This window comes from Xiphophorus maculatus, chromosome 8 (genome assembly GCF_002775205.1).
Source record: "Xiphophorus maculatus strain JP 163 A chromosome 8, X_maculatus-5.0-male, whole genome shotgun sequence".
Classification (NCBI taxonomy): Eukaryota; Metazoa; Chordata; class Actinopteri; order Cyprinodontiformes; family Poeciliidae; genus Xiphophorus; species Xiphophorus maculatus.
In genome coordinates this window covers 24,766,445-24,791,639 of record NC_036450.1, presented here as the reverse complement: position 1 = coordinate 24,791,639, position 25,195 = coordinate 24,766,445, and the positions used below count along the sequence as shown (strand labels likewise).

Genomic DNA, 25,195 nt, shown 5'->3' with positions numbered 1-25,195 from the left:
AAAACCTTGTTAAAGTGCAACACCGCCTTAAGACCACAGGAGGATTTTAAATAAAAAAATTTAAGTAAGATTGTTGTGGCATGATGTGCAACCTGAGCATGTTAGGTTGGCTAAGAAGATCATTCTTCCACCTTGTGTAAAGTGAGGTGTCTGGTAATTGCAAAACAGCTTTTCTGTTGCAGAATAATAAATCAAATGGAATCAAGTGGAATTGTTTTTGTTGGCTCTCTTTGCCTCAATCATCTCTTTACATCATCTTGTGTCCTGAATGAGACACAGAAACTGGGGATGGGTTGTAAAAGGCCTGGATGTTGAAGGCTAATGTTAAAGTTCCTGCATTTTCTGCAATGGCCAGTAGGAGGCGACTCCTGGCTTCAAAAAGAATACACAACACACGAAGAGAATAATTCAAATTCTGTCTTGCTATGCAACCTAAATATTTATGTGGTGAGACACTGAGCTTAGCTAAGTTCTCAGCTGCTGTTTTCTACTACATAATGATCAGAGGACAAGTTGGGTCTTGCTCAGGCGGTTCATCTGAGATCTGCACAAACTGCAGCTTTAAATGGTGTTTATGAAGAGAGAAAAAGAATCCAAACCTCTATGGCTCTGTGTGAGAAAGTGATTGCCCCCTAAACCTACTAACTGGTTGAACCACTTTTAGCAGCAACAAACTCCAGTCAAGGCTTATAAGTGTTTTCCAGCTGTGGAGAAATATTAGCCACTCAATCGTCTTTGCAGGATTGTTCCGATTCAGACACACTGGAGGGCTTTCCAGCCTTTTTAAGGTTATTCCACAGCAGTTCTCCGTCAAGATGATTTGGTTGACGGCAGAATTCAAGGTTCCATTTTTCACAGCAACTCTTTGAGGTCCTGAAAACGGCCCCGGACCATCACACCACCACCGCCATGTTTTACTGTTCTTTTTTCTGAAATGTGGTGTTACTTTCCACACCAGATGTAACGCGACACACACCTTACGAAGAGTTCGGCTTTGGTCTCGTCAGTCCACAGAATGTTTTCCCAGAAGTCTTGAGGACCATCATGATGTGTTGTTAAAAAATTGAGAAGAGCCTTAATGTTCTGTCAACAAAGTACTCTTTAAATCTGGACTTCCCAAAGGAGGGAGGCCAAACTCCCTTTACTTGACAGACAAGTGGGTCCTTCAGCTCTTCAGATGTTGCAGTGGGGTCTACTGTGACTTCTTGAATGAATTTAAAAACTTCATTTTGTGTTTACCTGAGTTGTCTTTGACTGATTTATTTAAACTGGTTTGACGTTCTGAAACACCAAAGTGTGACAAACATGCACAAAGTAGGAAATTAGGGAGAAGGCAAACATTATTTCACACCCGGCAAGTCAAGGTAGAAATTGCCCTATATGATCAAAAATACAAACCATGCTGCACGTCTTGCTAACTGATAAGATGTGATTAGTTATTCAGCACAGTCCTTAATAAATACATTCATTTTTAATAGTATACTATCACAGTAGCTGTTGCTTTATTTGTGTAAATATAATTTTGAACATTTGTATATTTTTAAGTGTGAGTGAACTTTTTCCTAAGGTGGAAATTTTGCTTATATTTATATTATTCAAATTCAGTCTTAATTGTGCTACTCGCTGTAATTTGTAGGCAGTCCATTCGACAACATACTTACCAATATAAATGTACAAATTATTGGAATTCAGATCTAATTGTTTAACCACTTATTGTTGTCAAGGTAAAACTTATATTGATAACTCACAGCTCACCTGTAACATTTTCACATCAACCTAATTATGGGCTGACTTTTTCCTTCCATGTTCACCGTCACCCAAAGATCAAAGACACTCTACAGCGCCCTCTATAGGCAACAGATGAAATACTTCTTCCGCCTCTAATCCGAGGGAAATCAAGTCTGTTAATAATAAAATTATAATTACTGCTGTTCAGAGTGTGTTCTTTGACTTTTGTATCACTTAAAGTGATACAAAAGTCACTTTTAGCGATACACACACTAAAATACACTAAAAGTTACTGTGATTAAATGCACAGTAACTGCATTTAATCATATTTTCAAATGTATTGATATTTATTGATACTCAAACAGTGTAGAAAATAATAAAGCGAACAATATCGACAACGCAGACAGTTTTGAGTGGTTAAGCATTAAATTGAATTTATCGCAGCAATGACGAATCAAATTTCTTAACATGATAAGAAATTCATCACAATAAATGATAAACGATAAATGCTCACCTTTTTCCTAATTGGTTACTTGTTTTATGTTTCATGAAAAGCACTTTGAACTGCTGAAATGTGCAACATTTAAACAACATAATTTAATTGTTATAACATAATAATTCAACTTGACTTGAGGTGTATACCATCACTTCATTGCCGCAAAGGGCTTTGGTCATAAAACGCCTTAAAATCAGTATTTTTCGTTGGCAGATAAAGATTTTACAAATCCATATGTATTTTCTGCGATATTTTATTTATATATTATAAGCCTGTCTATGTCTGAGGAGTCTATGTGATAGACCTGCCGCTAGATTTAACTTGCCTAGAAATTAAATATTTAGTCCGTAATAATAATAAAATTACAGTTTAGAAAAATAAAATTTCAGGCTTGACCAAGTGTTTTAGATTTTAGAGCGTATTAAACTTTGTCCAGAATAAATAAATGTAGTGGAATAACCTTTTAATCACGCGCCAACTCGGACGTTGTTAATCAGATGCCAACGTCAAGTATTGAGGTAGTTTTCTAAATCCCATTGTTGATTCTTCTGGTCAGGGGCGCAAATACATACTTTCTGAGGTGTATGTGAACATGTTAGCATTTTTGTTAGCATGTTTTCTATCATTCTTATAGCTTGATAGGAAACCTGATCCAAACTGGCAACCCACATTAATAAAATGCTGAAATAATATTGACCACTTATAAAAGATATCAACATTTTTCCTACACAATCCTAACAAACGTTTTTAATGTTTTCTTCACAATATTTGTTTATTTACTTTAATCTATTTGTATGATTTGTTCTTTAAATTGCCATTCATATTATTTTTCGGTCTCAGGAAATGACTGAGGGATGAAGAGACTGATGTTCTGGTTCTGTAGGTTCTTTAGGTTCTGCCGGGTCTGCGGTTCCTGATCCATTCTGTCTGATATCAAACAACCCACTGAATTTTTAAAGCCCCTGTTAAACTTCACTGTGGTTGTTTAGCCTGTTTCTTCCCACCACCGTCTGTATTTTTGCCAGAGGTTTAATTTCTAAGGACGGTGTTTTATCGGGTGGACATTTTAAAAAGACGCGGGTTGATAGCAGCTCACCGCGGCTGCGTAGCAACCGTCTCTAAGCAACCGTGACAACAGCGTCAGTTCGTGTGGTTTAGTGGGGTCCTATTTACCCTAAACGACAATCTAGCTGACCTTAATATTTCCCGTGTTTTATTTTTGTGGTCGTTATTATTACACTTATTGTTGAGGTGTGTGATAGGCACCTCAGGGCCACCGTAGATAGGTGTGTCTATCAGACATTTATAGCAATACGGAATAAATCGCGTCCTTATTGGTTCAATAAGGGGCGGAGACAAAAAAACCACCTGTTATTTTAGCCTAGCTTAAGCTAACCTGAATATTTACAACTCTCTGGTTGATACAGTAACGTTACTTACCTTCTGTCTTTCAACCACTTTGAAAAGCTTTTCTTTGTCTCTCTAACATCTTTATCTTTCCCCCTCTTCTGTTTTCTGTTTTGTGCCCCGGAGTTTTTTCTGCCGCCCATCTTTAGCTCCCTGTTGTCGAGGCTTTAATACAATTCAAATTTAAAAGAAAGAAAAAACGCGCCTCAGCTTGTTCTAGAAGAGACGCTGCCCAAGCTGCCTGTATGGGAGGGAAGGACCGCCTAATCAGTGCTGTTCCTGTTATTGATCATTTCATACACAAACATCGTTTTTGCGCCCCCTCTAGTGCAGCGCCCCTATGCGTTGCATGCACTGCATACCCACTTTTTGCGCCACTGCTTCTGGTTACTAAGTGAAAATAGTTCACTATGGTCGTTTTACGTTCACTTACTTCGGGTAAGCTTTACCGAGCTGCTCTATGCTTTAGTTGGTGATATGCTGTTTGCTGCTGATTATAATTATTTTTGTGGCTAAAACAAACATTATTTTTATATCAACTTCTAAGTTATGTGAAACTTCTGTGAAAATCATTTGAAAGCTCAGAATCAGTCCAGTACCGGTACCGGTCCACATTCCAGGGGAGAAAGACTCACCTGGTAAAAATTACATTTTTAGCTATTGGAGTTAAGAGAAATTAATTTAATCATAGAATGTCATGAATATGTGTGTATGTATTCCATCTTAAGTTGGGCTGCACCAATTGCAGTTTTCTGGCCGATCCCTTTAAAACGCCTGACCTGCCGATTTTGATTTTGGTTGATATGAATTATTATTTTTTTGTCTGAAATGTTGCTGAATATAGAAGAAAGTCGCTGAGTTGGCAACAGTGAGGTGAATATTGTTAACTGTAAACGTTCAGACTTGACCTGGTGGGTCAGTCTGTCAGTCAAACCTCTCACTGCAGAGCAGAAGAGGACAGAGGATGATTTATAAACCTTTGCTGACAAAAATAAGATTAGAAGATAAGATGGACTTCATATGTAAGTATGAGCTGATTACCGATCCCCCAAAATGAAGGAAATCTGTGCCCAGAAATTAACTGGTCGATAAATCAGTTGGCCAATAAATGTATATTAATATACATGTATATAATGTAAACAGCACTGCCAGAGATGCAATAAGTTTATATCAGGTGTGTGAATGAGCTAATGATCTGGTTGCTGATTGCAGCCAGTCTACATTGTTAGCAGAACTATGGGGCCCCAAAACCACATTTCGCTTAGGGCCCCATGGAGGCTTGGGCCGGCCCTGTCTGCCGAACTAGGTTCTGGTGCCTCTACACCAGGTAAACATTCCGTTCTGTCTATGTTACTACGCTCACCTTGCATTTCCAAATATGAACATCCGGTCTGGTTCAGCGCAGTGACACCTGTCGTGAGGGGCGGAGCTAAGCTAACCGAGAGCGGAGCTCTCTAGGTGTGGTCCAGGCTGTTTACAGCAGCAGCTGCAGTTTCACTTGAGACATTTCAGAGGAGAGGATCCTGACAGCAACCGTGGAAGAGAAGACCTCAGTTCTTCAAACCTCTTTGGATTTAGTGGTAAAAAAAAAAAATAGAAAAAGAAAAAAGCCAAGTGGAGCCCAGCGGCGCATTGGTCGATTCAGCTTCAATTAAATTAAGGTACTGTAAACAACCTTTAATGGGAGACAAAAACAGTTTTGCTCAATAAATGTAATAAATGTTTAGACATGAAATATTTAGTCTGGCTTTAGTACATGTACGTAAAAGTAATTGATTTGTCATAAATATGAGCTTTTGATGGTCATGCGTCTCATTTGCTCTTTATTTCATTTTCTTTGCGCCCCTGTTCTGTTACCGTAATGCGCCATGTAGGCGCAAAGCCAATCTTTAAAAGAGAGCGCTACATGTCAAGAAACAAGCGCTGCACGCAATTTGTCTGTTGCGTGAACGGGCGCAGATTCACTTTAAAACGAGTATTAAAAGTGACATGTTTTTTACATATTAGCATAATTTTTTTAACCTTTAATAGAGTTTGATAACATGGGTTTGGCATGTCCAGTCTAACAGGAAGCCTTCTTGCAGGTTGTTTTGATTGCCACTGTTGAGTGGATCAAACAGCGATGTCCTCCAAACCCAATGGGAGTCCCCCTCCCTATGAAGAGGATGATAGATAGTAAGTTGTTGTTTTTTGTATATTTCTTTGTTTGTTTTTGTTGTTGTTGTTTATTTTGTTTTTTTCTGTCGATGTTCATCAAACCCTTATGAAGCTGTTGACGTCATAGCAGTAAAAGAAGCACAATTTAACTGTCAGTTTTCATTTTTACTGTTATTGTTATTATTGCTAATCTTTTATTGCTTTTAACACTTTTTAAGAACTTTTTGTGTGAATCTTTATACCTGCTGCTGCTGTAAAGGCTGTTTCTACTCTAAACTATCGCAAATAATTATAAAACAATTCATATAAGCCTGACATTTGTCTCCAGAAAGTTGTAGTTCTCCTCCAGCACAACTCCCATCTCTGTCATTGAAGATTTTTGCTTCCGCAGGTCAGAACTCTGAGAAAAAAAGTCAAAATGAGAGATTATAGAAATATTTTCCCCCAGTGGTCATAATCCTCTTCCATATGTGTATAAATGTGTCTTCTTTCAATATATTGGATCAAATGCATTTTTTGTTTCTTTGCTCACCATTACTCCATAAGCATTTTTTTTGTTGTTGTTGTTTGAACTGTAACGGGTAGAAACAGAAAGAACAGGAAGAAGTATCTCTGCTGTGGTGGCGCAGGGGGTTAGCACCCCCCACATTTGGAGGCCTTAGACCCGCGGACGTCGCGGGTTCAACTCCCGGTCCCGACGACCTTTGCTGCATGTCCTCCTTCAAAAATGGCGCCGGCTCAGCTGGCTGCCTGCAGATGCAGCTCCTGTCGTGTGTGTGTGTTAATCTGTGTATAAAAAATTCTTGCTGTAACTGCGAAATAATTTCCCTGCTGGGATGAATAAAGTAATTCTTCTCCTTCTTTTTAAATTCATCTCATGGTTATGACTGTATTAACTTATTTACAAGACCGAGATCAGAACCAGAACCTTGCAACAACAACAACAAAACAAATAAGAAATCTGGTCCAAAATCTCTAAGATTTGTTTTCTGCACTGTCCATTTATCAATAAAATCTAAATATTGTAGTTTGGGTTGTAAAAGCGGTTTGTTTATTCCTCTTCCAGTAATGGACCTGCTCAGCCAGCCTACTCTTACTTCCCTGACGATGAGTTCCAGCACTTCTACCGCTGGTCTTCGCCTCCAGGAATCCTCAAAATCATGGCCATCATTGTCCTTGTGCTGTGTGTGGCCATCTTTGCCTGCGTTGCCTCAACGCTGGCGTATGACAGTCAGGGAGCCATGTCCGGCTTTGGGGGAATGTACGGAGGAGGTTATGGAGGAACTTATGGAGGAGGTTATGGAGGAACTTATGGAGGAGGTTACGGAGGATCGAGCTACTATGGAGCTGGGAACGGTTATGGCTACGGTTCAATTGCGGGAAACTACAATGACCCGCGGTCCGGGAAAGGGTTTATGATCGTAATGGCCGCCTTTGCCTTCATCTTCTCCCTGGTTGTCTTTATCGTCATCGTGTCTCATCAGAGCCTGTGTCAGAGCAGGAAGTTCTACCTGGCCGTGTTGATCGTCAGCGCCATCCTGGCACTGTTGATGCTCATTGCCACTGTAGTGTACTTGGTGGCAGTAAACCCCTCATCCCAGGCCTCGACAGCTTACGGCAGCCAGATTGCGGCTCTGTGTGCTCCATATCAACAGCAACAGATGTCAGGAGTGCTTCAGAACCAGTACCTTTACCACTACTGCGTGGTGGAACCACAAGAGGTAAACCCTCGCGACATTGGTGCCATCCTGTAACACGCGTCCAATAAACTCACACTCTGTGGTTTATGTTCCACTTCAGGCCATCGCTGTTGTGTTCGGCTTCATGGTGACCGCAGCTTTGATCATCATGCTCGTCTTCGCCCTCAAGACGCGGCAGAAGATCAACAACTATGGAAAGCAGAACATCTTGTGGAAGAAAGTCAAAGTTGTGGATGATCTTGCACCTCCTGAGGACGTCGAGGCGTGGGTGAGTGATGGAGTGTAGCCTTCATATTTTACTTTTTGAAATCTTCCGTATGGGCGAGTTGAGAGCAGATCGGCCTACAAGGTTGTGAAAACACCTTTGCCATTTCTCTGTCCAATCAACTTCTGCTAATTTCGGAAAAGGGGAAGTGTATTTAGTTTTTGCTTGGAATGCAGAAAACATTTGGTTTAGCTTCCATCACATCAGCTCCATTATGACTCACAACAAGACATACATGGAGACATAGATTCTGTTGGCATGTGATTGTAAGAATCAGTGCTCTTCCTGTTCCATTTCATGCTTCGGGTAATAAAACCCATTGTTTTAAATTGGAGTCAAAGTTAGTACAAATAAAGCACAGCTTGTTTTTTTCTTTTACTTTTTAAATTATTATCTCATTGATTAGGTGGAAAAAGCTGACCCAACCAACTGTGCCCAATGTGGAAAAAGTATTTATCCCTTCAACCTAAAAGCTGCTTATGCCACCCACTAGAACTTCCATTAGACAATGAGTGTTGTTGTTTTGTGAGACAGTGATATTATGGTTCATGGGTCCCTGGTTCCATCAATTATAGGAAGTCCTCCAAACCCAGACAATCACAAGACTTTAGTCTTGTTAGTCCACAGAACATTTTTTCCAAAAATCTTGGATTGACAATATGTTTTAGCTAAATGTCAGCTGGACCTTTGGGCTTTTTTTCTAGGGCTTTGAAACTAACACCATAACAATGACCTATGGGGAGCTTGAGACATTGTTCTTGGTTGTTTTGTGACTTGCCTGATGAGATGTCCATGTACTCTTGGAGTGGTTTGGTGATCAGATTCATCGCCATGGAGACTGGCTCACACTGTGATTGACTGAGAATTGAAAGCCTTGGAATTTGCTTTAAAACACTTTTGAGATTTTGACTGTCAATGACTTTGTTTCTTCTTGAATTTCTTTAGATGAGGGTAAGATGTGTTTATATCCTTTAGCCTATCTCAGTGGTTCCCAAAGACTTTCTGGGCCCCCCTATCGATTACAATAAAATCCCCCCAAAAAAGAAAAAAAAAATCAACTGGGCACACACATCATTCAACCAGACATAAACCTATACACATATTTTGTTTTCAAACTCCACTGATGTTTAATTTCACACTTTGTGTTGCAACAAAACAAACTGCAAACCATCTTTCCAGTGAAACACTGTTGTGTAACTTTTTTTTTTTTCATCCATACCGTTTCCTGCGCCCCCCTGCAATGGCACAAAACTAAGATCCTCTCAGTTTGTTTCTTGTGCTGAGTCATCATGGAGTTGTGGTGATGGACGGTTGATGCGGGTGCAAACAGTGTGTTTTTTTCTGCTTACCAGGCACAAACCATTTCACTAACACTGCAAAAACACAAAATCATAACAAGGAGTTTTGGTCTAGTTTCTAATGCAAATATCTTAGTTCATTTGAAGGCAAAACTAACTTGTAAGACCATCTGTCACGGTAACTAATTTTGCTGGACGATAAATTGCCCCAGATTTTATTGCTATAAATGATAATATTCTTATTGTGTTTTTTTTTTTTTTTTGAGACCGTTTTCCAATTAATATAATGGTAATGGCAAAATAATGCAAGAACACATTCTCAGAGATTTATAAACTTTAAATTCTGATGAACATTTAGCACTGGAACTGGACGACATGTTAAATATAAAATAAATAAATAAATTGTTTAAACCTTGTTTAAAGTCAATAATTCCTTGATATAGATTTTTTTTTTTAAATACTAGTTTCATTGACAGATTATTTAACTCAGATTATGATGAAAATGTTACAAGTGAAATAATCTGCCAGTACTTTTTAAATCAATACTCAGGAATTACTGACTTTAAACAAGCTCATACATCTTGCTGAAAAGTTACTTGATAGTTAGTTACGTCTTATTTAGAGTGTACTTAAATATTTAAACATATTAAATATAGATCAAAAGTACTTGGTAAAATGTTATATTTTTGTATTTTAAGTAACCAAACAGGCAGAAACATAAATGGTTTTAGCTGCAGCCGATCTAAATTTGAGGTATTCTTTGACCGACGGCTACAGGAGTTTGATGGTTAGGTAAACGTTATAGTCTGATACATCTCCAGGTTCAATTGGCTTGATTTAACTTGGGCACGTTGATCGGCTCATTTAGTTGGCTGGAAGATGTCCATTCAACTAAAAACTTTGGACTTTTACACGCCTAAGCCTTAGCAGAACCTCTAAGCTAACCCTTTAAAAAACAAAGTGTTAGCTTAGATTCTTGGATTCTTTCTTTCTAGAAAGAATCTCTTTCTAACTTGCTCATGTGCTCTCAGGTGTTCAGCAGTGAAGGAAGTGAAGGTGAGGAGGTGGAAAAACCGGTTCGGTTATGGCGTTGTTTTTATGAACAGCGAAGAAGGTGGAGTTTAAAGTCCTTCCATCTGCAGTTTCAAGGCGTGGCATGCAGACTGATAACAGTTTCAGTCAGTGGAATCGACAGTCTGAACGTACGACCGCGAACGTTTCCGCCGTTTGAATTATCAGTGTTTACATTTAGCAATGAGTCATGCTTTTCGATGGTACTTTTGAAATGTGTTTCGTAACATTATGGAACAAGCAACCATGAGTGTGTGAGTCATTTTTGATGGGAGTCGTGATGACATTCAGTCCTGCCAAGTCCCGAGTATTCCAGCTCACTTCAGAGCAGCAAACAGGAAAAACGGGTCAGACTGCTGCTCTAGTGTACACCGCTCAGCGGTCGGACCAATAGCACAACAACAGCAGCAGCAGCAGGATACTAAGAACCAGAGACATTTTCCCTACTGGTGTTTGTGAGAACCTGTTTGAAAGTGCGACTGCAGAGAGAGCTTCCTGTTTGTCTGGGTGTAGCCTTGTCATGAAACAGAGGGCAAGTTCATACAGGTGTACCATACCAGAAATGTCAGGAATTCAGTGGATTTACTCAAGCAAGTGTCTGTCAAAGTGGCCATTCCAGAAGCTAATATTAAGATACAACACCAGCTTTAAATGGTCAGTTTTCTTATTCAATCAGGGCTTTGATGCTGTGAGGGGAACAAAGCAAAGTAATGTAGCTGAAGTGGAATAAGGGGAAAAGTCGGATCCAAAGCATCTGTATATACAGAATAGAATTTATTGAGCATTGAAGCGTTTAAAAGTTTCACTTTAAGTTTTGTAAGACAACTTAGACAACGTCATATTTGGAATGCTTCATAGGTTTTCAAAATTAGTTATTTAGGCAGTTCATTCAATCTATTAAAATGTATCCAATTTTATATAATCAATTAGAGATTTGTTACAAAGCAGTTTTGTTAGGAACGGATACTGGGGAAGTCCAGATCACAAACTTTCTATCTCCTTTTATTGAGTCAATCAAGATAATGCACTAGCACAGGCGGAGTCCTGATACTAACGTCAAATTTATGCCATGTAAATCCTTAAAAAGTGCAGTACATTTCCCTAACTGCAGCATACACAATGGCATTGATATATATATATATATATATATTTTGACTGCACAGATATTTTGTCCACAAGAGATTTAAGAAATATACCGTGGTATTTGAAACACGGATCTCCTAGAACAGGTTTAATTTATATTCTTCTAAATATGTATTTGCCTTGACTCATAAGAGCATCGTCTTCAATAAACATCAGTCTTGATTTGGATAATGTTTATTTTATTTAATTTTATTTACAAAGCAGCTTGCTGAAGTGCTAGGCTAAAAATAACATGTCAGTTTTGATGTGACTTGTTTCACTTTGTGAAAAATGTAATTACTGTTACAGCTTATTTTTATTTATTTACTCATTTGTCAAGGAACGGTACACATTAATCCACATCACATAATGTAAATATGTTCAAGCTAGCTAAAACAAGCTAATTTCTATTACAGTTAAAATGAACCTAAAAATGATCAAAATGAAAATTGCAAATCAAATGTGATTGATGCAGGAAGACATGACGTGTGGACAAAGCTTACAGAAAATGTTTTCTTGCTTTCCAAACTTTGCTTTTAACATCATAAAAGTGTTTCAGCTGCTTTCTGAACACTTCGTAGGAGACATCTGTAGACATCTGTAGACATCTGTAGACATCTGTAGACATCTGTAGACATCTGTAGACATCTGTAGACATCTGTGCTTTGCTCTCTGCGACACAGACAGACGGGGAAGTAAAACGACCAATAGACTCAGTTACTGTGAGCATCGTTGTGAAGTTTGGAAAAAAAAAAAAACTAGAATTAAAAAAGGGGTCTAGAGTAGATCTCTGATTGTTAGATCACAGGCTAAAATAGTTTTCAGCTGTGCACAAAACAGGATCTGATTGTTGGCAACATGACTTGCAGAAACTCTAGACAATAGACCTGAGGTTTCGCTTTGTCAGGGAACTCGATACCAGTCACTAAAAATGTCAAAACCAAGACCTTCCTCCAAACTATTATTCACTTATGAAATATACATGTAGATAATCACAGAAACTTTTACAATAGATATTTGTAGATAGTTTTGTCTTATCTAAAAGAATGGCACTTATTTGGGTAAGAAAAAGATGCAACCTGGGATATAAACGTCCAAATTCACACTTGGACTCATGTTTTGAATAATTTTTAAATCAACAGGGTTTTTTTTTCTTACATGTGTAACTTAAAAAAAAAATCATCAATATTTACTGTAAATTACACAATTTCTGGCTTCATATTGATTTCTGTCATAAATCATAGGTCATGTATGTTGTAATGCATTTTAATAGTAATTTATTTTTGAATCCCTTCTATCAACCTGCTGGGAGACTACAGATAAAAAATTAGCTTCCTGTTGATTGGTATCCATGGTCCCCTTTACAAAAGCAAAATGAAGCTTAAAAAAATAATAATTTGTTTGAATCTCTCTTGAAGGTGAACAACGTGTCTGCTGCTCCTGAAGACGTCCCAGCTGCAGACTACCCAGAGTACTCCGACTACTCCGAGAAGCGGAGAGGCTCCAGGAGTCACCTGGATGATGATGAGAGCAACTACGACAAACCCCCCATCAGCTACACCCCGCAGTGAGGAGTCACACTTTGTGCTGCTTAAACATTGTGTTTGAAAGGATTCTTGCTAGCTAGTGGAAAATCAACGCAAGCGTTTGTGGAAGTGACGCCGCAACAAAAGACGTGAAGTTGACGAGACCAAAACCAACTGAGACACGAGTCCTGTTTTACTTTCACTGTGAAACTATGTGAAGTATTTCTGTGCTGATGAGGGAAGATGATGGTGTCTAGTGAGAGTTGAGTTATGCAACTATTTAGGGCCCCCACACCACCAGGGGGCCGGCAAGAGCACCAAGCTAGAATTATATATATTTACATATACATATTTATGAAGTAAATAACATTGAATAATACAAAGTAAATCCTTTTACACATAAAAAAAACCAAAACAATTTCTATATTGTTTTATAGTTTGTATACAAATTACAGGGAGTCTCTTCCGCTGTTGGGGAAACAAGATATCAAATTTGCTTACTGTAAATGTAGAGTTTATCAGCTGATGTTCCTTTTAAATAATTACAATAAAACGCCACACTTAAATAGGTCTGTCAGGTCAGGATGATGAATTGTCCCAAAAATTATTGCGATAATATTTTGCGACCGTTTTTCTAGTGGTATGTTGATAACGGCCCAATAATGCAAGTTTCCCAATAAAGTTTATTTCTGTGAAGAACTCTTCACACTGGAGCTGGAAGGTATTTTAAATATTCGAAAATAAATCACAACAACCAATAACAATAAACAAAAACCACACACAACCGGAACCACAACTAAAATGGATTGTGACGTCTCTGTGAACAAAATTGCCATTCAAGAAGTCATAAGAATGGAAATGATTAAGCTCATTTTAATTGCTTGTTGCGACAGGCTTACACTCAAATGCCATTCTGCATCTCAAAATTCAAAAAAATTTTCTATTTGTTTGCTACTTTTGTAAGATTAAAATTAAAAGCCATGATAAACAGTCAACATATTAAGTGTTGACATGTCAATATAGGAGTCCCCCAAATCAAAATCTGCTTAGGGCCCCAAAAAGGCTTGGACCGGCCCTGCCTCCATCAGTAATTCTGCTTTTGTTTAGGAAGTTTTGCTTCCTCTTGTCACAGGAAGTTTGCTTTTAGTAAAACTGGACCCTGCATCTAATATTAATATACTAATGGTTTTAAATTCTTTGCTTCACAGACCTGTGGTTGACAGGCCCTTGCAGAACGGGGCCCCTTACAGCAGCAGCAGCTCGGAGGTCGCGAGCTCAACGGGGCGGCCCAAGAAGAGGCGCGCAGGACGGCCGCGCCGCGTCGACGGGCAGGACTACGACACGGACTATAACTCGTCTGGGGACGAGCTGGACGACAACGACTTCGACAGGTAGCCAGGCAACCGGGACGCGCCAAGCAAAGCTGAGACCCTTGTGTATAAATTCTGTGAAAGATTAAAGTTGATCAAATCGTCCTCCCCTCCCGCAGCGAGTTCCCGCCCATAGCAAACGAGCAGGAGCGCAACCGCTACAAGCAGGAGTTTGACCGCGACCACCTGGAGTACAAAGACCTGCAGGCGGAGCTGGACGTCCTCAACAAGGACCTGTCCAATCTGGACAAAGAGCTGGACGAGCTGGAGGAGGGAAGCCCACAGTTCCTGGTGAGAATTCCCAAAACACAGCAGTGTTTCACCTGCTGGCCTTTCTTGAGACAGGCAACTTGTATTTATCTTCCAGCCAAAGGCAACTCAAAGTGTTTCTAGTCAGAAGTTAAAAACGTCATGCAGAGTAGGCAAAAGCAAATAAAAAGGTTTTTAGCCTCATTTTAAAGGCAACAACAAGCAGAAAAGCTACATGTTAGACAAAGCTGCATGTTGAAATGTGTTTGCTTGTTAACAGGACACTCTGGATGAGTACAACAAGCTGAAGAGAATCAAGAAGGTAAGTTAAGGATTAGTAAAGTTTATCTTCAGGAGAGCTTTGAGACGAGACTGTCCCTCTGCAGGACATTGTCTTGTTGTTTCAGCTTCTGCTCCCTGGTTTCCATTCACAAATTGCCACCAGCTCAGTCAGGAGGCTCATGCGTACAGACTAACATCCTAGAGGAAATTGCTTTTAAAAAGGTTTAGTTGTGTTCAGATAATTACAAGTGAGCTTTGAGAGCTTTTCTTTCCGAACACATGGATGGAGTCTGAAAACTGCAGGCTGTGTTTTGTAATAAAAACATGATGACTGTAGCATTCAGTACTTTTCAAAAAAGAAAATCAGAATTGTGACTTTTTTTCACTCAAAATTAATCATTTTTGTCAATAAATTTTTTTTTTCTCAATTTATAATTTTTTCTCAGAATTTTGACTTTTTGATCTCAGATCAAAGTCAAAATTCTGAGGAGAAATAATGAAGTAAATAATTTTTCTATTAGCAGTAATAATTTTTCTTATAACAAGACATTTTTTTCCTACTAGTGAAATAATTCACCAGTGGAACTAGGTACTCTACCATCAATATTAAGGAATGATTGACTTAAAACAAGCACCTATATAAAGTTAGTTTTGTCTTGATTCAAGTGTACGGAGATATTATTTTTTACTGGAAACTGGACCAAAACTACTTGGTGAGACTCTGTTTTTTTAGTGTACTCCTCCTTTCTTACCTTCTTGCTCATCTAAACTTTATTTTGTCTCTTCAGTCTGCAGATTACCAGGTGAAGAAGCGCAGGTGTAAATATCTGAAGCACAAACTGAACCACATCAAGAAGATGGTCAGTGATTATGACCGCAGGACCTGAATAAAGTCTGGATTAATAACTCCTGTCCGGCGCAGGGAGGACTGCTGTAAATCTGGGTTGGCCCTTTTTTAGCAGTAAGTTTTTCTCCAAAGGCCAAAGCTGGGATGATTTGCATTGAGCACATGAAAGTTGTGACAGCTCTGTTGTATTTTTTTTGTTTGTTTTTAGCACCGCAGAAACAGGATTCTTTTTTCTTTTTCTTGTATTACGCCGTTGTTTGTATTTTGAGTGATTATCACCACACATATTTATTGTCTAGCAGAAGAGTTTTGCGACTTGTCTTTGAAGTGAAGAGAAAATTAAAAATAATGCTTGGTTTTATTAGGTTCCCCTGCACCAAATTGATGTCAGCTGATTTATTTTTTTATTACTATTTTACTGACTGTAAATATGCGGGTTGTGGTTTTGTAAAGGTTGTTTCTTGTACACAGTTTGGAATATTATCAAATCTCCTTCCCTGCGATACGTTTTGCAATCATCTGTGATGCGTTTTTATTTGAATAAAATCTTTTATTGAACACGTTTTTGTTTTTTTTCAACTGAGCAACAAACATTTTAAACATTTGCAGTCAGCAACAGAATTTCACAAACATTTTTAAACATTAATATGATTTTTTCTTTTTTTTTTTACAGCAGCATCATTCAGACATTTTATAGCATTTGTTTTAATATCCATTGTAAATTGGTGCCCTGTAATTCATCGGTCATTATTACCACAAGGGGGCATAACTGCTATTCATTTTCTAATCCTGCACACATCGTCATCAATGTTTCTGTAAGCGTTTGTAACTTTTGAAGGTAAAACTTGAAATCCAGGCTTGAATTCGGGCTTTGATCCTGCATTGTCTCTTCATTGGAAAGTTGTGATAAAGCCTTTTATACAACAGCAGGGCAGAAAACAACATTATTCCTCCACTTAATGCTGGACATCAAAACAAGAGCAAACTGTATGTTCAAGTTGTTTGGTTAAAAGAAGAAGAAAAAAAAGCTGAGTTTTAAATAGTAAAATCTGCTAAAACTGCCTAACTGGAACCTTCCTCCACTCTGAGGATTTATTAACTTTCCATCAAGCTCACAGTGATACATTAGTTATTACAGACAGCATAAAGTTTAAGCCTTTCAGTTCATGCTTGAAAGTTTCATGGAAACAATACAGAAGTGAGAAACATTGGGAAAGTCTTTACAAAAGGCTCCATTTATTTATTTTTTTTTAAATCTTTAGCACAGATGGTGAGAGAGAATGAATTAGGCTGATATTTTAGCATTTCAAAAATCTCTACATGTCTACATTGGTAGACTGTTTTTTTTTTTTTTTTTTTAAGTTATTCCCCAGAATCTATCTAGATGTGGAGGAGATTTACACAAAGAGTCATTTTTACAACATACCTGGGATAGTGTGGACAGAACCTGAAGCAACAAACAACATAACGCATCGTGGCGCTGGGATGTCACTGAGGTACAGTGCTGTGAAGAAGAACTGGATTCAAAAACGAGTTTCCAAGTGTGAAAAAGTTGCTCAAACCAGCTTGGTCTTACATAGATCTGCACCTTATGCCACTCTTGTTAGCAACAATTATCAGAGGATATTTTGACCAGCAATACTTCCTATACAAACGAAGACTTGGTGCTGTGTTTTGCATCCTTTTCTTGTCAAACGGTTGTACAAGTTGAAATAAGCAAAGAATCAAAGTAAGAAATAAGAATGAATATCAAATAAGAAAACAAAGAGGGATGAGATAAAATGGAGGTAAATTAAGATAGGATTTTTTTTTAAATGGGGTGAAGATAACTAACATTTACGAAAACAAGCACATGAAGACTATATCAGAACTTAAAAGCATCACTAAAACTTAAAGCCAAAGAGCAAAGATGTGTTTTCAGTGGTTTACAAAGCTGGCCAATGTACAAGCCTTCTTTATTGACAAGTAACGGTGCATAACAACAAAATGCTTGAGCTTAAGTTCCAGAATCAGTTATCTTCTTCAGGATTTTCTCATTGACTCAGTGCAAACATTTAACCTCTTGTCTCGCCCTTATCAGTTGTTGCTCATTAGGGCGGGACAACCAGGTTTGGATTAGTGGGTTGGTTTGGCTGTCACATTTCCATTAATAAAACAGACAATCATTGGAAATTGCTCATCAATATTTACTCCAGATATGTTTGTCTTGCAATCTGCAACGTTTAAGTTTACCAGAAATGCAAAAAAAAAAAAAAAAAAGAAGAAATCTTGAGGGGGATAAATACTTTTTCACAGCACTGTACTGTGTTGCCTGTTTTCTATGTCAAGCCCAGGGTGTGTTTGAGTATACTTTGTTTTTTTTATTTATTTTTATCGTAACAAATTTCACAATGATTTCACAGCAGCAGCCGCCTTGAACACAATGAACACTCTCTTTCCCTGTCGCTCGTTTTCAGGCGGAGCTTTTGAACTGTTCGGTCTGCATCGAGTGTCTCCTCAGCAGCATCCTCCGGGTCAGTTCCTTCGGTTGTCCGGGCGGGGCGCAGGGCAGGAAACCCTTCTGACCGAGCTCTTTTTCGGAGAAAACGCTTCCGTTGCCCAAACCATTACTAGCAACGTTGATATTGGGATTTTTGGTCAACGGTGGCAGAGATCTAGGCCTGGCCTGATGGTTGTGGTCCAGCAGGAACGTCCCGGAACCCCTGCGCTCATACAAAGAGAACATTCTCTTGCTGTGGCCTTTCAGGGAGTCCCTGGAGCCCATTGTGGTCGAGCAACGCAGCGGCGCCAGTTTCTTGCCGTCTAAAGGGGCTTTGTCTCTCTGTTCTTCAGAGAGACTTTGAAGATCCACAGCTAGCTGTGGGTCGGAGCCATAGATATCTGCGCCCAACTTGTGTGTCTGTATGACATGATTGAGGCTCGATGAGGCCATGCCGTGAAAGGTCGCACCAAGGTTGCTGCCACTACAAAGAGTTGAAGAGCCGGCGGCTGGGTCTGTGCCATGAGTTTCAGAGTGCAGGTTGGGGTGAGAGGCAGAGTGGGGCGAAAGCAGACCTGATAAAGAAATCATGTCTCCTTCACATTCACTACAATCATTTTTGCCATCTTCTATGCTTCTATCCTTTGCTAATCTTCTTCCATAATGTCTGAAGCCTTTGGGGGTATTGCTGCTGACCCTCTCCAGGTTGGGAACGGTAAAGGAAATATCTTCAGTCAGGTTAAAAGTTGCCTGGCGTGGTTCAGTAAGCAGAGATGCTGGAATCTTTAACCAAGGCTCAGAGTTCAGTCTCTGTAGAGGTTGCTGTAGTCCGCCGAGCGTTGCTTGTCCGAGTCCTCGAAACCGAGACGGCGAACACGGATGGGAGCTGGCACCGCAGATCTGTCCTTCTTTAAAAGAAAACACTTGCTTGGGGGGACATAGAGAGGAGGACGTGCACTGCGGGGAGGTGATCAGCTGTATTTCAGAGGGAGACGCAGGAGCCGCTGCTGTAATCGGATCGGTCTCATTGACGGGATCGGCTACAGGCATGCTGAGGTACTGCTTGGCTGACAGGTTTCCATTTGGAAACTTGTCAGTGGTTATGATGATCACCTCCTTCCCTTTTGCCTTGCATGTGTCGAGCAAAAGCTTCAGTACCTTCCAGTCTCCGGCCACGACAGCGTAGACCAACGCCGATGTTCCGGACTGGTCCTCTAAGCTGATGTCGGCTCCGCTGGCCAGGAGCAAAGACACAACCTCGGGACCGGTCTGATCCCGGCAGGCGTGCATCAACGCAGAGCGTCCTTCTTTATCCTGAATGTTTGGATCTGCTCCTCTCTCCAAGAGAAATTGGATCAGCTTAACCCGACTGGCACTCTGGGAGTCGGTATGCTTGGTCCGACAAGCCACCATTAAGGGTGTCTGGCCTTGGCTGTCACTCTCATTGATGTATGCCCCGCCCTCTAAAAGCAGCCTTGTGAGCCTCAGTCGTCTGAGGAAAACTGCTTTCAGCAATGGGTTACCTGAATCCATTGCTACGCCCGGACTGCAGACTTCTGCCTCCATCCCTCTTGGCCCCAGATTAAGATTCTCAAGATGTTGTGGGACCGATGTCTGTGGATAATTACAAAACAGTTTTAGGAAATAAGGTAAAGCGTCACAAGAAATGCTACTTTAATCTAACATAGAAATCAGATGTAGAACAACGACCATCATTATGGAATATAAAACATTCTTTACACGGTTGGACCTGATGTTGTTTTTTACCCATACTGTCAAGTGTTTCCCACTCTCTGGGTTTAATCTGCAGTTTCTTCCACTTGAGAAGGCAGCTTGAGTTAGAAGAGTTTGAACTGGACGTCACTCAATGACCAGGGATCAATTCTTTCTCTTGCTGTTTTATTTTGAAAGTTGTCAGGGCCAAAACAAAACAAGTGAAAAACCTCAGAACACGAAAAAGAAAACACAAAAACATTAAAGAAAACATGAACCCAAAAAGCCAAACCCCCCCCTTCAAACAACAAGGCGCCCAAAAAACAAGTAAACATATTTCTAGTATTATTCTGTTGTTGAAAATGAGAGTTTGTTCTCAATCAACTTACCTGGACAAATAAATGAATAAATAAAGGGTTCTGGCTGGTGAGAGAGAACAGAACAGGCAAACATGTGAACAGCTTGTCCTTATTTCTGCAGACAGAATCAGTTCATCACTTCTTCTTCTGCAGTGGCAGCCGCATTCTGTCAGTTCTTGGTTCTCTCAGTTAGACTGCGTAAGATGCCAGGTACCAATGTCTCAGACGGTAACAAAACACTTTCCTACATGAGTCACAGGCACTGAAACAAATCGACAACATGTATGTGATCCGCGCCTGCCTTCAAATACACTGAATCGGATTAAACAGAAATGAATCTGGGCTACACCAGTAGGGTTGCTCTAACCTTTTGTTCATTTGTTTGCATAAATAATTAGAACAACTCCAAAAGATATGGTTGCATAAACAGACCAACAAGAACATTCCATAGCAAGAGGCCAGCGGTCTGTAAAGAAACTTCCAGTTTATACTTGTGTTCATGATGCGACAACAACCTGCTGCGTTCTCCGTTTTGTCTGGGCTAAGAAGTAAAGTCGTCAGACTAAATCACATGCAGGCTAGGCTAAAATCTTCCAGGAGCTGGTGGGAGAGCGTGTTCTGATCTGAAGGAGTTAAACTTCAGCTTTCGAACTTTACCGATGTTCAGCATGCCTACAGTGAAACATGGTGATAGCGTCAGACTCTGGGTTCTTATCTTCAGATGGAACATAGGTTTTTGTTAAAGTGGACGAAGTCATGATCAGCTCAGTTTGGCTCTCAAACCTCCCAGTGTCTTCTAGAGGGCTCGGACTGAAGAGGAGTTGTATCCTCTTCACGGTGGATCCGTGCACACGTGCAAATCAACAAAAGAATCTCTTCAGAGAAAAAAAGCAAGGTTTTGAAATGGCCCAGTCAAAGCCCAGTCAAATCTGACAGAACATTTGTTATCGTCACCTAAAGAGGAAGAGAGATTCTCAAAGTCTGAGAGATGTGAAGAACTTTTGTACGGCACACAGAGCAAATATGCTGATAGACTTTGACTGAAGGAATCTGACTACTGAAATTATTATAATTCAAAAGATATTTGAACAAAACATGTTTAAATCTGCAGTACGCAACTTTTACAAAAAAAAGTGTTTTGCACCAATTTGTTAAAACTGTCATCATGTTATGACAGTATATTATGACACAATCTGTAAGACAATCAAGCTCCTCTACTTTCTCCCCTGTTCTCACATACTGGAGCATGATTGACAGCGCCCAGAGCCCTCCTCCTGGCTCTGATTGGTTGTTTCTATCTGAGAACGGCGTATTTCTGTAGATGGCAGAGGAAGAAGGCAGAGGAGCTCCTTTTTCCCCCCACAGATTATTTTATCTCAAACTCTACCGTGACACTTTGACCAAATATGCCAAAAACATTTGTTTTTACTGACACACTGTATCTTTAAAGGAGAGATTTGTTTTTCAGCTGATCTTTGTAGGACAGATTACACGAGGAAAAGGTTTTGAAGTGATTTATAATTAGCAAACTTAGTAATATAACAAAACAAAAAAAACTGACCTTTTCACTCAATGACCAGGGATCAATTAGCATTAAACAGCTACTTTTTAATGCCTTTTATTATTCCTCTAAAATGTCATTATTTGGTGTATATGTTTTGATAAGATCTGGAGTTGGACTTAAGGTCAGACTTTCCAGCAGTTCGTCTGCCTAAGCTGCAGCTGGTAGCATCAAGTTGAGTTCATTGACTTGGAAATTAGCAGATGTCAAGCTTTCATCCCTCTGAGATGCTGAACCTTTTTGTCATCGGCTACAGACAAAACAAAACCTCCGACAGAAAGGGTGGAGGTGGTGTGCCTTTAATCGGGTTCCCTATTTTGGTCATCACTCCAGTCTCTCCTTTGCTGTTGCTTGGTTGCACAAGTCAGACATTAATTAAAGCACTAGTGCCGTACTTTAATTGTTGCTCCTGTTTTCTGCACACTGAGGTTTAGAGTCTTGGTTAGAGTCGCCTACCACAACCACGTATATAGCCGCGCTTCTTGTCTGCAATTGGACGGCAGTGTTGTCAATTATTCCTGCAACAATAAAGTATGCCAAATATGCTTTCAGATATCTATTGGTGGCAAAGGGAACCAGGTAAAGTCTTGAAATGGGGTGAGTTCTGGAACTGTAGCTGGAAACAATCTGACTTTGAAACGACTTTTCTTATTTCGCTACGTATGCGGTCAGTTGTTTTGGCTCTCTACATCAGAGAAGTTTGTGAAAAATATGCAGAACAAGCAGACATTTTGCATTTTTGAAGTGTTGTAAAGACTTTAAAGTCACGGAAAGGCAATTCTCCAGAAGATGTATTTTGAAAGAGAGACCTTCTGGACAGGACACAAGAACACAAAACCTGATTCTTAACGTGAGCTTTCCTAGCAAATGTTCCGATCCGTGATGTAGTTAAGCAGCTAGAGCGAGTAAATAAGTTATGCTCACAGCTATTGCTGTAAAAAACAATTACAAGTATCTTCCGACCGGCTGAATGTAGCTTCTATTGTCATGTAAAAAATGGACAGAGTTTTTAGTTGTTTTTTTGTTTTTTTTTACATTTTTAAACTATTCTATATTATTAGTATTGAGCATAAATTCTAATAATACAGAAATGTTCAAATAACATAAGTAAACAATAAACATCGCTCAGCATTTTGACAGAGCTTTGCCTTGTAATCACTAGCTGTTTAGTTTTGAGTTCCTCCCGACTGTTAACATGGGCTAACACTGCGGCGAGATTAAAAACAGCTGGCTGACCATCTGTGACTGTTCACTGTAAAAACACAGAATCTTACCAAGTAGTTTTGGTCTAGTTTCTAGTGCAAATGTCTTAGTGCACTTGAAATCAGACAAAACTAACTCATAAGTAACTTTTCAGCAAGAAATAGGAGCTTGTTTTAAGTAAATAATTCCTTAATATTGATGAAAAAGTACCAGTTCCATTGGCAGATTATTTTACTTACAACATGGGAAAAATGTCTTGTTATAAGTGAAATTATTTGCCAATGGAACTGGTACGTTTTCATCAATGTTAAGAAATAATTGACTCAGTTATTAAGTAGGTTCCCATTTCTTGTTGAAAAGTTACTTGTAAGTTAGTTTTGTCTTATTTCAAGTATGCTCCAGAAACTAGACCCTCATTTTGTCACATGGCTGTGATGCAGCACACACACACACACACAGAGCAGTGAGTGTGACGTAAATGAGTCTCTATGTAGAGAGTTACTGCAGGTAGCTACAGTAGGTAAGCTGAAGCATCTGACTTCAGCTCAGCTCTGGTGGTGATTTGGATGAAACGGTACCCTGGAGCAGCCTTTCAGCGAGACACCGGCCCGCATACAGGACATGTTTGTGGCATCTCTGTGTCATTCCCAGGTCACCTAATGGTTCCCCAATAGAGCATGTTAGGGACCAGCTCAGACATCGGCTCTGACCCGGTGCTGATCTGCTGCAAATCAAGTGCCATTTACAAAAGCCGTGGGCCAAATTTCCCGGTCTGACAACAGACGGAACGCTCTTCTAGCAATTTCCTGATTCCAAAGGTCTGGCAGTAACGAGGCCTGGGTGGGGCTAACGATGCTGAACCAGAAAACGGAAGTGAAAAACAACGCTTGAAAGGAACATTTTGCTATTCTAATATAAAAAAAAATGTCTATGATTTGAAACATTTAGGTTTGTTAAGAACCAAAGCAGAGGTAAGCAGAGCTCAAATGTTGTTTGTGCAAAGGTGAGCGTCTTCCTACACTACAGACAACACAGGTTATTATTATTATTATTATTATTATTATTATTATTATTATTATTATTATTATTATTATTATTATTATTATTATTATTATTATTCCATTCCTTATTTTGTCTTTGCCATTTTTCACAATGCCCCACAATCCACACAATCCCAAAGCCTCTCCATAACTGTTTAAAGTCTGAAAACCTTTAGAAAAACAATATGAACTGCAAATTAATATGAAGTAAATCTGTGCAAGTTGTTTTAGGATTAGACAAGTAGACAAAAAAATACAGCTCAAGACATTAAGGTTGCAGGACACAAATCGAACATTGTAACTCTCATTCCCTGCTAATACACCACATACTGAGTGCCTATATCCTGCTTTGATCTCACAAAGCTTATATAATAATTATCAAACCACCTGATCAAAGAACAGAAGACTTCACCTGATCATCGTTAGTTTAATGTTCGTTCTGCAGGAAAACCAACGAGCAGAGCAGCATGTCATATCCACTCTGCAATGGTTTAGTCAGAAATCAAAAACCTACATTGTTATCTATCATACTCTCTGCAAGAATTGGACATTATTCCAAAATATGCTACATTTTCAACCATATTCCCAGTAAGAGATATTTTCTCTATGTTAAGCTATGTTAAGTTGTAAAGTTTAAGTTGTAAAGTAAAGCTGCCTGCCAGAGCGCATGTGTGCGCATGTGTGTGCGTGTGGGGTTGTGTGTGTGCGTGTGTGTTGGGGTGTGTGCGTGTGTGTTGGGGTGTGGGCGTGTGTGTGCGTGTGTGTGTCCCCACTCACCAGCTTTCAGTCAGTCAAGATCAGTATCCTCCTGCAGACATTCACTCTTCTGGTGCAGAGCAGCAAACTGAAGCGATGATTTATGTGTGTGTCACTCTAAGAGAAAGGAGACACTAGCAACAGCAGTCAAGGCTCTGCAGGCTGACTTCTCTTCTTGGACAAAGAAAGTGATGAAAGAGAGAGAGAGAGAGAGACGGCTTGTTGTCAGGCAGGTCTCAGAGACAGTTAATCCACCACAGTATCAGCACCATCAGCATCAGCAGCAGCAGCAGCAGCTCAGGAGAGTTGCAGAGAGGCAGAACAGGAAAGGTTCACAGAGATGAACGCACAAGGTGAAGCGCTATAGCAACCCGGCTCTGCTGCCTGGCCGGTTTGTCTTTTCATTAAAGGGGCTCTAATTCAGCAAAGGCTCGCTAATGGTAAAAGTAGACGCGCAGGACTTTCAATAGTTCCGCTCAGAAAGGAAAAATAATTTCATCCAGCTTATCAATGACATCTCCATGACAACCATCAAGGAGGCCGAATGACGGCACACGTTGTAATTG

General features: G+C 39.6%; 2 protein-coding genes across 2 annotated transcripts; one reads left to right on the top strand and one right to left on the bottom strand.

Moving 5' to 3' along the window:
- Positions 1-5,113: 5,113 nt before the first annotated feature.
- On the top strand, positions 5,114-16,076 carry LOC102234134 (occludin-like). The gene is made up of 9 exons (XM_023338671.1): positions 5,114-5,292; positions 5,716-5,806; positions 6,855-7,509; positions 7,589-7,756; positions 12,663-12,811; positions 13,979-14,161; positions 14,260-14,431; positions 14,670-14,711; positions 15,460-16,076. The coding sequence occupies exons 2-9, from the start codon at positions 5,754-5,756 to the stop codon at positions 15,556-15,558; spliced, it is 1,521 nt and encodes a 506-aa protein (XP_023194439.1). The 5' UTR covers positions 5,114-5,292; positions 5,716-5,753; the 3' UTR covers positions 15,559-16,076.
- Positions 16,077-16,846: 770 nt separating this feature from the next.
- LOC102236691 (ankyrin repeat domain-containing protein 34B-like) lies at positions 16,847-25,119 on the bottom strand. Its single transcript, XM_005812028.3, has 2 exons — positions 24,651-25,119; positions 16,847-19,611 (listed from the first exon to the last, which is right to left on the bottom strand). Exon 2 carries the CDS (start codon positions 19,561-19,563, stop codon positions 17,971-17,973), a length of 1,593 nt encoding a protein of 530 aa, XP_005812085.2. The 5' UTR covers positions 19,564-19,611; positions 24,651-25,119; the 3' UTR covers positions 16,847-17,970.
- Between the last annotated feature and the right edge of the window lie 76 nt (positions 25,120-25,195).

Bases quoted from the DNA above. Each gene is read 5' to 3' on its own strand.
- LOC102234134 (XM_023338671.1), top strand. From the start codon at position 5,754: ATGTCCTCCAAACCCAATGGGAGTCCCCCTCCCTATGAAGAGGATGAT. The intron at 7,510-7,588 runs GTAAACCCTCGC...GTTCCACTTCAG, and splicing joins GCGTGGTGGAACCACAAGAG to GCCATCGCTGTTGTGTTCGG. The intron at 7,757-12,662 runs GTGAGTGATGGA...TCTCTCTTGAAG, and splicing joins CTGAGGACGTCGAGGCGTGG to GTGAACAACGTGTCTGCTGC.
- LOC102236691 (XM_005812028.3), bottom strand. From the start codon at position 19,563: ATGGAGGCAGAAGTCTGCAGTCCGGGCGTAGCAATGGATTCAGGTAAC.